Source organism: Pinus tabuliformis, chromosome 1_2 (assembly GCF_031772625.1).
Source record: "Pinus tabuliformis cultivar Carrire ecotype Pingquan chromosome 1_2, CPIR1, whole genome shotgun sequence".
NCBI lineage: Eukaryota > Viridiplantae > Streptophyta > Pinopsida > Pinales > Pinaceae > Pinus > Pinus tabuliformis.
Genome location: NC_142298.1, coordinates 637,053,517 through 637,064,791, shown reverse-complemented (window position 1 = coordinate 637,064,791; position 11,275 = coordinate 637,053,517). Strand labels below are relative to the sequence as shown.

The following is an 11,275-nucleotide window of genomic DNA, read 5'->3' as shown; positions in this document are numbered from 1 at the left end:
GCATTGATAGCTGGCAGCACTCTCTTGGTTCTGTGGAAGTTCTTTATCAGATTGATAAGGTCAGCTTTGATAATGTGCCAGCAGGCTTTGAAGAATTCTATTGTAAAGCCATCTGGTCCAGGGGCTTTGTCAGAGGCCATGGTGAATACGACATCTTCGATCTCCTGCTCAGTGAATTCTCTTAAGAGGAGGGAGTTTTTCTCCTCTGTTACTAGGGGGGAATAGCATTGGTGATTTTGTTGATAGCTTGGGTTCTATCTTGATTGGGCTCAGAGAGCAATGATTGAAAGTATAGATTTAGCTCTGATCCTATTTGCTCTCTGGTTGAGACTTTGGCACCATCATCCTTTTTGAGAGATAGAATGTGATTGATGGCTCTGTGCTGGATGGTTGATTTATGGAAGAAGCTTGTGTTTCGCTCCCCATGCTTTAGCCACTGCACCCGCGATTTTTGTTTCCATAGCAGCTCTTCTTGTCTTAACCTTTCTTCCCATTGCTTTTGGAGGTTTGATTCCTGAGCTAGTCTGTCCTCGTTAGGCCCATCCTTGATCATTGATTGTTGGAGGTAAGCCATTTTTTCCTCTAGCTCTTTTTTGGCTTGAAAAATGTTACCAAAAGTGTTCTTGTTCCAGCATTTGAGCTTTGTTTTAATGCTCTTGAGCTTTTGCTGAAATATGTACATGATGTTGTCGCTCTTAACAGAGGCTTGGGTCCACCAACTTTGTATATTTTGCATGAAGGTTGGGTGGTTTTTCCATAATTTTTCGAACCTAAAAGGGCGGTTTTGGGGCTTTATCATATTGGTGAAGTGCAGCTGGATTGGCCAGTGATCTGAACCACCAATGGGCAGAATGTTGGCTTCCATGTCTAGATTCTGGAGCATGATGGATTCCGATATGAGGAACCTATCGAGCCTTGATGCGACCTGTCGATTTCCCCCCTGCTTATTATTCCATGTGTGTAGACCATTGACTGTGGGAACATCAATGAGTTTAGATGCTGCTATGAAAGTGGTGAAAGCTTCCGCATCTCTATCTAATCTTCTTAGACCCCCTTTCTTCTCCGCTAGGTTGGTGATCATGTTGAAATCTCCACCTAGGATCCAGTGGTTGGCCCCATGGTGATTTTTGATTTCGTTCAAGTGTTCCAGCATCTTGAGCTTCTCTTGAATTCGCTGAGGTCCATACACATTGGTGACGCATATCGTTTGTTGGGACTCTGGGATGTTGAAGATCACTGATAGCGAATGCTTTGTGGATAGTGCATTCTGCAGAAAGAACTTACTTTTGTTCCAGAATATTAGGAGCCCTCCTGCTTGCCCAATGGCTTCTGTGCTTGTGCATTGGAAGCCTTTTGCAAATAGCTTCTTGAGCGTTTCTATGTCGTTGGCTGAGCATTTGGATTCTTGTAGTAAGACCAGGTCTGGAGATTGTGTGAAAAGACGGTTTTTAAGGATTCGTCTTTTGGAGGGGCCATTCAGCCCTCTGATGTTCCATGTTGTTATCTTCATTGAGAAACCTTTGGTGTAGCTAGGACCAGAGCCCTCATCTTTCCTTCATTTATTAGGCGCCTGCCGAGTTCTTGTAATTGTTGCTTTGTCGATTTTCTTCCCCGTTTTCTTCCTGGACCTTTCGGCTTGTATTGGTCTAGGTCTAGGTTTGCTTGGATGCCTGTTTGGCTGCTTTCTCCCCATTGCTTTTTAGCTGCATTCTGATTCAGATATTCTAACTGCAAGTATGCCATCTCAATTTTCTCTAGGTGTTCCTGGGGGATGGCGTTTACCCCCTCTTTGGACCATTGCTCATTGACCTCCTCGAGATCCAGGTAACCCAGAATTTCTTCCAGAGGATTGGTGGGAGTGGTTGAGGGCCTCGGATTTGGCTGAGTTTCTGTACCAGGAGGGGTATGTAGAGGAGCAAGGCTTGTATCGCTATGGTCTGAGTTGGGTTGCAGGACTTGAAGCTGCTCCTCGGAATGGGAATGGTCCGGGCTAGGGGTGGAGGTGGATGAAGGGTTGGATGGTTGCGGCTGCCCGGGTGGATCTTGAGCTGGGGGGCTTGGGATTTCAGCGGGTTTTCGAAAGGATCATGGTTGATTAGAACTTCAAAGCTGTTTTGATGAGTGGGGAATGGATTGGTGGGGTTTTTCATAGGATTTTTCCCTTTCTGCTTTCTGCTCTTCCTGGCGACAGGGATAAAATCAGGGGATGGGTTGTCTGCTTTATCCGATTGGGGTTGAGAAGGGGGTTGATTTAGAGGGCATCCATGACTAAGATGTCCATGCTGTCGGCATTTCCTGCATCTAAAAGGGATATTCTCATAGTCGATGGACTGCTTCCACTGAATACCTTTGTGGATCAGAGCAATATAACCTGGGAGAGGTCCTGAGACATCCATATAAACACATATTCTAGCATAGGCAGTGTATTTACCTTGAGATGTGAGATCTGAAGTTTTGATGAAGACACCCAGCTTGTTCCCGATGGCTTCCAGGATTCGCTCATTCCAATAGTCCACCGGCAAGGAGTATAGCCGGAGCCAGACTGGAACTTTTGTGAAGTCTTCTTGCTCTGGAACAAAGTTTGGCTTCCAGTACGTTATGTAGAGTCCTGCCGAGTTGTAGAAGTACAGGCCTCCTTCGAAGGTTCGATCTCTGTCTTCCCTGTGGGTGAAGATGACCGTGAAGAAATTCCTTGCTCCTAACTGTAGTTCATAGTTCCCTTTGGGCTTCCATTTCTGGTTTATCCACCAGCATAGAGCTTTTTCATTGAGTCTCACTCCCATGAAGCAACAGATCAGGGCATGTTTGCTCATGTGATCTCTGTATTCTTCAATCCATGGGTCTTCGAATATTAATGATGGGGTTTCCTCCGCTATCGGTTTGTAGGGGGATGATATTGTTGCTCCACTTTGGGTTGGGAGGCTTTTCTCAGCCGCAGGTCCATTGGCTGTTGAGGCATAGGTTGCCGCCGGTTCTTTGCCTCTATCCCTGGATCGGGAGGCGGATGATGTAAAGGCAGGCTCAGGAGGTAGGCTGCCAAAAACGAAAGGGCCGAAGTCTGGGGGGGTCGATCCCCCCCCCGAAGGTTTCCATCGAGCGCTGCTTCTAGGGTTTGGTTGCAGAGCGTTGCAGACCGGCGATCCCCTCCAGATTCTTTACTAACTTTAACCTTCTCCAGCTACGTTCTTTATTAAATTTATTTATTTTATTAATTAATTAATTAATTATTTTTATTTAACTTATTACTAATATCTCATTCTAATATTTACCTTATTAGAAGTAAGGTCTTCCATATAACTAAATCCCATATAAATTAAAATAACTTTTAATTTTTAATTATCAAAAGATTCTTTTTCAATTTTTAATACCATTGAAATTAATTTATATATATATAGATATTTAAGGTATGGTCACCTAATATAACTAATTTCCTTTAATTATCAAATTGACTTTTTGACCCTGGTCCCTAAGTCAAAAATTAGTCATTGGTCAAGGATAGCCGTTGGAGGCTCTGCTCAGACTATATAACATGCAATTGCTGGTTCTGTTTCTTCAACTTGTGCTGACGATGAGCCACACTGGTTGGTTCGAAATGCGTCGACAAAGGTCTTTCTATATGTGATTTACGCCGAAGCTCTTCTTATAACTATGATGGATCATAGAAGCCTCAATTCAACAATACCTCTACTCTGCCTATTTTGAATAATGTCTTGATTAAATTTAATTAAAATTGCACTTGGCATCAATTGCCTCAAACCCACTTTTCTTCATTGCGGGATTTGCTTCTAAGATTTTCTTTTGAAATTTATATGGTAAGGATTTGAGGATATAAAAGCTTCATGATCTCATTATCCCATGAAATGTATGACTGTCTATGATAAGCTTAATTCTAATTCAATCATTATTAGTCATTCTAACCTTTCACGGTAATCATATGAAGTTCATATTATCTTCCTTGAAATTTGCTAAGGATGTCCATTCTGCTGTGTGCACACATTCAAATCTCTTTTGATATTTTTCCACAATTAGTGGCTTTATCCCATTCCGATCTTTAGTTTATTATTTGATGCTACAATACGCATCATATTCATTTACTAAAGGCATTATTGAACAGTCACTATAATAATACAGATTCTTCTCAAGTTATTCGGAATAAGCAGAGGTAATAAATTGTTGTTTCACTTCAAAAGGGAAACATAGTTTCATATTTATTTATGGTAAATTTTATATTTCCTGAACATGAATAAGCAAATTTTATTTAGGCTGATTACTCACTCATATTTAAAATAAATGATGAGATGATTTTGAACAAAGTCAAAATTTTGATAAATCGAAGGAAGAATTTGAAGATTCATAAGGTAAAATCTGCAGACAATTTCCTTCCAAGTGCACATTTACAAGTTCGTTCTCATCTATTATTAGTTTCTCTTTTCCTTAGTTTATTTTTTATTTTTATTCTGTTTTATTTACAGGTTTTCATTTGTTGAAGTAAGCAGCAAACCCATTTCAATTTGCAACAAGTTCAAGGAAATTTTGTTTGTGATTCATTAAGATTCGAGCATTTTTTAACTTTGCTTTCATTCATCATTTCAATTTGGTTTTCATATTGTTGATAATACGGTGAATACATATTCACAATACTACCATCCCGCTCATCTTCGTCAATAATTTCATTTCGATATCACAACCATTTGTATCATAAGGTTTCATCGGAAGTAGCTCTTAGCATTTTTGATAAAAAAATTGGTCATAAAAGATCTCCGATGTATTTCCTCACTCATATGCCATATCGCATTTCGCATATCGGAGGTTTGCAGTTGAAGCATACTTCTATTATCGTGAATCACCAATTTCTGATAATTGAATTTACCGATATTGCGACGACCACATAATTCCGAACCTGATATGAAATTCAAATCAAATTCATAAAAAAAAATATTGTGTCCGCTCAATCACAATAATGGTAGGAGCATAATTTCAAAAGGGCCGAGGTCTTGGATTCGATATGTTATTAAATTCCCATCATAAATTTATCGGGTCCACTCTTCATCGCATATCGGCATATCAAGAAGTGTTACATCATGCGCTTAAAATTTCCGATCGCCGATTAGCCATGGCAGTCATCACATATCGGCATCGCAAGAATCATATTGTGTTTCATTCAGTACTTAAAGTTTGTCGATCGACGATTACCTATGTCATCCATCGCATCGCCAATATCGTAATCGCTTCCTTGCATTTTTATTTATGGCCATATCATTATTCTGAATGTGCGATGTGTGATGTGCAAAATACAAATCGCAAGATATGGTGTGTGATGTGCAATTTGTGACATAACTGTCCCCAATCCCTAATATAATATTTGTTTAATAATGTGATTGCTTCATTTCATTGCACATGTTCTCATCGCATATTTTTAATCGACAATTTTCCATTGCAATCTTCGAGGCGATAGCTTCCAATGCATGCTTCTAAGTGATTAACATTTAATCAATATATGGCATAGCAACAAAGGTGAAGTCTTGCAAATTAAACTTGAAACATGGTGAAGAAACATGTGATGTGAATCATCCGATACAGCAATATGTTATTTTAAAAGTGAGCTTCGATGGTAAGAAAGCAGTTAATGACCAATTTGCAGTATATTTAAATCATTTCGATTTCTCATATATTTCAGTTTTAAATATATAATTCCATAATTAAAAATGGAATTCAAGACCTCTCTATCTTCATATTTAAATTTTATTATCTTCGATTTGGCCTTGATTTTGGACAATTTATAAAATCATGGAGTTTATATGAAACTTATAATATTTTGAAAAACATTCGTCACTGCAAATTCTCATTCTCATTTCTGATGCATTTGTTTTAATTTCAATTCCCTTGAACACTAAGCATTCCATTTTTACATTGTACCGCTTGCTTTAGTGTAAATAAAATAAATAATGATTTTGGGTTATAGGATTTTGGTTAGTTTGACTTCTTCATGTTTTTAATGTTAATTAAAATAAGAAGTCAGCTAGTTTGGAGAAACTGATACATTTCAGGTGAAGTCAAAAGCAATTATCCAATGGTAAGATTCATGTACCCACTTTCATTAATTTCCATTTCCTTACTTTAGTTTCAGTTTTGTTTTCCTGATATATAAATCTGTTGTGTAGCTCTTCATAAAAAGCTTGCAACCCTCTGCGGATCATATTTTCAAAGTCATATACCAACAATTTTGTACAATATTTTCAAAGTCATATACCAACAATATTGAAAATGATTGAATTTATTTTAAATGCCAACAATGATATTTTGATTTTATTGTTGCATCTTAATTCATTTTGATTTCTTTTTGCAGGAAAATAGTGGAAGAAATATGGAGAAAAGGATCTCAATCAATGAAAAGGCTCCAGTAATTAAATATTGGAATTTTGAACAAATAAAATTAGATTGGGCAGATTTCTCTTTAACACACTTTCCTCTCAAGAATTCCTTCACAAATATTATAAATAGCAGATTGCAGAATGTAATGAGGGGCTGCTCTCCTCTGCAATTTTAGACTTCTAAAAGCACTACTGTAATAGGAATTTAGAGTTGTAGGAGGGAGGAGAGAAAATCTTAGATCTGGGGATTATTGAAGATTTTTCTTTTTGTAGCTTGAATTACGCATGATAGGCAAAGTTTGCACTATTGTGGCTTTAGTTTTGAAAACACAAGTTCAAGCAATGTAAAGGACTGTTGGAGACCGAGGTTAGAGAAATGGATGCAATAAATTAGTATTTCTAATACTATTGTTTTAAATATCAATTTCATTTTTATGATAACAGGATTGTCTCATTTTATTCATGTTTGTGCACTTTTGTCAATATGGGTAATTTGTCTCAATGATGTTATTATGTATCTCTGTTCTTATGGATTAAATTCTGATTTCTGAGTAACTACTTGCTCAGAAATCTATCTAATAAAACTGATTTATTAAATAGTAATGTGTTATGAACTATTTCTGCATATTATTGTTTAATTATTAGATTTATTGATTTGATAATCAATATCCTTTTTGTGAACTACTTCCTGGAATGTTGTTGGTTTATTATTTCAGTTAAAAGGTTTCAATAGAATTTGTTTTGATATCCATAATATCAGTTAATTGAACTACTTCGTTAACTTGATATTCATTATAAGCAAGACATGTTTAAATCCCAATATTTTTATTATCTTGCTCTTAGTTGGGTTAAATCTATATCTGCCTAATTAAGATAGGATTTGGATTAGTTCTTTTTGCTTTCATTATAGAATAAGCTTGCATTTAGAGTAATTTCTATATTCTTTTAAATCCTCTTCTCGAAGAGGCAAAATTTTAGTTGTGGCTTGATTGAACCCAAATCAGCTTAAGGGTCATTCTTTTGCCTGATCAACAAGAAGAAGTGATCTGATATCCCTGTCTATTGGTAGTTAAAGATACACCGTAACCAATAGCGATAGGGAGAAGGTAACTAGACCTAGTTAAACCAGTTGAAGCCACCACACCAAATGGAAAATGAGCTACTTTAAGGTCCGGACCGGATGGTTATCCCCCATTGTTGTTGCAGCGATTTTCGAGGCATCAACACTTTTGGCGCTAGAAGGAGGGCCTGAGATTTTTTGTCTATTGGAGTCTTTTCAGTTTTAATATTTTATTTATTGTGATGGCTCCTCTTAAACTTCCAATTTGGAGTTGTATCCATGGACGTGCATCTTCCAATACTCCACCTGAAGTGGTAAGACTCTTGTCTCAGGTAAAGTTCAATGGTAAGAGAAATTCTTCTGCTTTTAATCATGTCTTTCAATTTATTCAAAATGTTTCAAAATATGATTTTCAAGGAATTGATGAAGGCAGTTTATGCAGAATTTTTACTCTCACATTTGCGACAAGAGCCAGAAATTGATGTTGAACTCTTTCGGTTGCCTCAATCCACAACTGGGATCAATTTGCTACAATTTTCATTTGTAAATTTGACGGCTATGATTATGAACAGGTATGTGAAGAAATTGAATATCTACGAAGGTTTGAAAATGAGTCTGTTAATGATTTTAATATTCGATTTCACTTGAATTGTTTAAGATTTAAAGTTGAAGACAAACCTACGGAAGAAGAATCACTAAATTGGTTTAAATATATTTGTTCTCTTCCTTTTATTTCCAATCCATATGAAATTAGTTCAAGTTTTGTTTCATCCTCTTCCAACATAAATGAGAATACCAATATGGATGCACAAATAAATTGTGATGAAGTGGTTTCACAAAGCTTGGAAAATATTTCTATTTAAATGCAAGAAGACAACATCAGAAATTTTGGAGAAAGAGCTGCCTTAGAATCTAAAAATTACTCTACGATCAATTTAGAAAATCAGATCGCAAATCAACAAGTACAAGCAGCAATCAAAGTAAATAATAACACGCAAACTGCTGTACAAATTTCTGAATTTTTCCATGATGAGCAACAAAGCAGCCTTCTTCAAGAAAGCATGAGCATGCAAAGGAATGATCTACAATCTGAACTTTACAATGAACATAATGCACAAGACTTCTCAAATAGAGACACTTTTAAATACATTGTTTTAGGTTCACATTTTTCCCTTTATCCTGATATTTTTAATGATGGTAATTTTTCCCCTCATGGTATTAATGATATTTCAGAAAATACAGAGGCTGATCTAAATGAATTACCATTAAGTTTTTATCAAGATAGAGAAGCAATTAACAATCATTCTTTTTCCATTAATGAACATGAAATTCTTGTTCCTCCTTGTTTGGATATATTGGATGAGATTGAAGAGAATTCTAAATAATCTTGTAAAGTCATTTATAATAATTACTCTGACATCGAGGATGTTGATTTCTATTCTTCTCAAGAGATTCCTCATGATAAAATTCAAATAACATCTGAGAATGAGGAACATTTCAATTTAGAAATTATTCTACCCAATCCTCATTTTAGAGCAGCAAATTATCTTCATGATTTCATTATTCGAGAAAACTTTCCAATTTATGATTCACATCATGATCAAGCTCTCATTCCTACTCAATAATCATAATTCATTTTCTAATTCACAAGTTGGAATTCAAAATTACTCAAATTCCATAATTCTGGCCAATCCTTGTGAAAATAAATTATTTCAAAACGATCCCAATTGTGTTGTAACATTAGTTGTACAAATAGTGATTTCATTTTATTTTTATTTCCTTGCTTATTTTGTATAAAATTAGATTTATTTCCAGATTTTATTTTTCAAATTTTTGATACATTATGTTGGCATATGGAGCACTTTAGTATCAAAAATTCAATTAATACATTATCCTGTTGGAAAATTGAAGTTTTATATTATAATCAAGAGCATCAAAGCTATTTCAATTTCAATTTCAATCAATGCTAATGTTTTATCAAAAGCTTCTATCTTCTTAAAAACAATATCAACAAGAGAATGTAGTTTTAGAAGTTTGCCAGCAATTCAATTTAATTAATAATTTTCCATTTCATTTGAAAGATTTCTATCCATTTTCATTAATTCATTTGAGAAATATTTGGAAACTTTTTCTTCATAGAAGATTGTCAATAGCTTAACATTTGTACATAACACTAACAATTTTTTCCAGGCCTTTGAATTTAAAAGCTCATATTCACAATCGGGCCTGTCATCTCCTCTTTTGAACAATTTTCAATCCTTAATAGAAACTCATCTAGATTTTTATGATCCAATTGATATTCAATTGGAAAGGAAATTTCAAGAAAAAGAGATTTTAATTAAGTTGCTAACAATAACTGTACATTCCGATTTTAGATTTATTTTCCTTAGTTTAGTTAAATTTGTATTTTTATTACTAACATTTGAATTGTACATATGTGCAGGAATTAAAATGAGAAAACGGTTACACTGGAAATATGACTATACCTAGTAATTTTCATGTATATGGTTAGAATAGGAGTAGAATTAATTTAGTTTGTTTGTTTTATGTAGTTAATTTATTTTCAACAGTTTTGTAGATTAAAAATAAAACAAAGAAATCAGCCATTCTCATACATGTTCAGTGAAAACATTTTTCCCTATCAGAAAATTTTAATTCTTGCTTTTCTTTTCAAAATTTTTTACAGCAATACCTCTACTCTGCCTATTTTGAATAATGTCTTGATTAAATCAATTAAGATTGCACTTGGCATCAATCGCCTCAAAGCCACTTTTCTTCATTGCAACATTTCCTTCTAAAATTTTCTTTTGAAATTTATATGGTAAGGATTTCAGGATATAAAAGCTTCATGATCTCATTATCCCATGAAATGTATGACTGTCTATGATAAGATTAATTCTAATTCGATCATTATTAGTCAGTCTAACCTTTAACGGTAATCATATGAAGTTCATATTATCTTCCTTGAAATTTGCTAAGGATGTCCATTCTGCTGTGTGCACACATTCAAATCTGTTTTGATATTTGTCCACAATTAGTGGCTTTATCCCATTCTGATCTTTAGTTTATTATTTGATGCTACAATACGCATCATATTCATTTACTAAAGGCATTATTGAACAGTCACTATAACAATATAGATTCTTCTCAAGTTATTTGGAATAAGCAGAGGTAATAAATTACTGTTTCACTTCAAAAGGGAAGCATAGTTTCATATTTATTTCTGGTAAATTTTATATTTCCTGAACATGAATAAGCAGATTTTATTTAGGCTGATTACTCACTCAGATTTAGAATAAATGATGAGATGATTTTGAACAAAGTCAAAATTTTGATAAATCGAAGGAAGAATTTGAAGATTCATAAGGTAAAATCTGCAGACAATTTTCTTCTAGGTACGCATTTACAAGTTCGTTCTCATCTATTATTAGTTTCTCTTTTCCTTAGTTTATTTATGATTTTTGTTCTGTTTTATTTACAGGTTTTCATTTGTTGAAGTAAGCAACAAACCCATTTCAATTTGCAACAAGTTCAAGGAACTTTTGTTTGTGATTCATTAAGGTTCGAGCATTTTTTAACTTTTCTTTCATTCATCATTTCAATTTGGTTTTCATATTGTTGATACTACGGTGAATACATATTCGCAATACTACCATCCCGCTCATCTTCGTCAATAATTTCATTCCGATATCACATCATCCATATCACTACCATTTGTATCATAAGGTTTCATCGGAAGTAGCTCTTAGCATTTTTGATAACAAATTGTTCATAAAAGATCTCTGATGTATTACCTCACTCATATGCCATATCGCATTTCGCATATCAGAGGTTTGCAGTTGAA

General features: G+C 34.8%; 1 protein-coding gene across 1 annotated transcript; it reads right to left on the bottom strand.

The window, feature by feature from the left end:
- Positions 1-211: 211 nt before the first annotated feature.
- On the bottom strand, positions 212-1,510 carry LOC149207253 (DNA-(apurinic or apyrimidinic site) endonuclease, chloroplastic-like). The gene has a single exon (XM_089397980.1). It carries the CDS (start codon positions 1,508-1,510, stop codon positions 212-214), a length of 1,299 nt encoding a protein of 432 aa, XP_089254106.1.
- Positions 1,511-11,275: the final 9,765 nt, after the last annotated feature.

What these genes read in the sequence shown, in the direction of transcription:
- LOC149207253 (XM_089397980.1), bottom strand. Translation starts at nt 1,510, where the DNA reads ATGAAGATAACAACATGGAACATCAGAGGGCTGAATGGCCCCTCCAAA.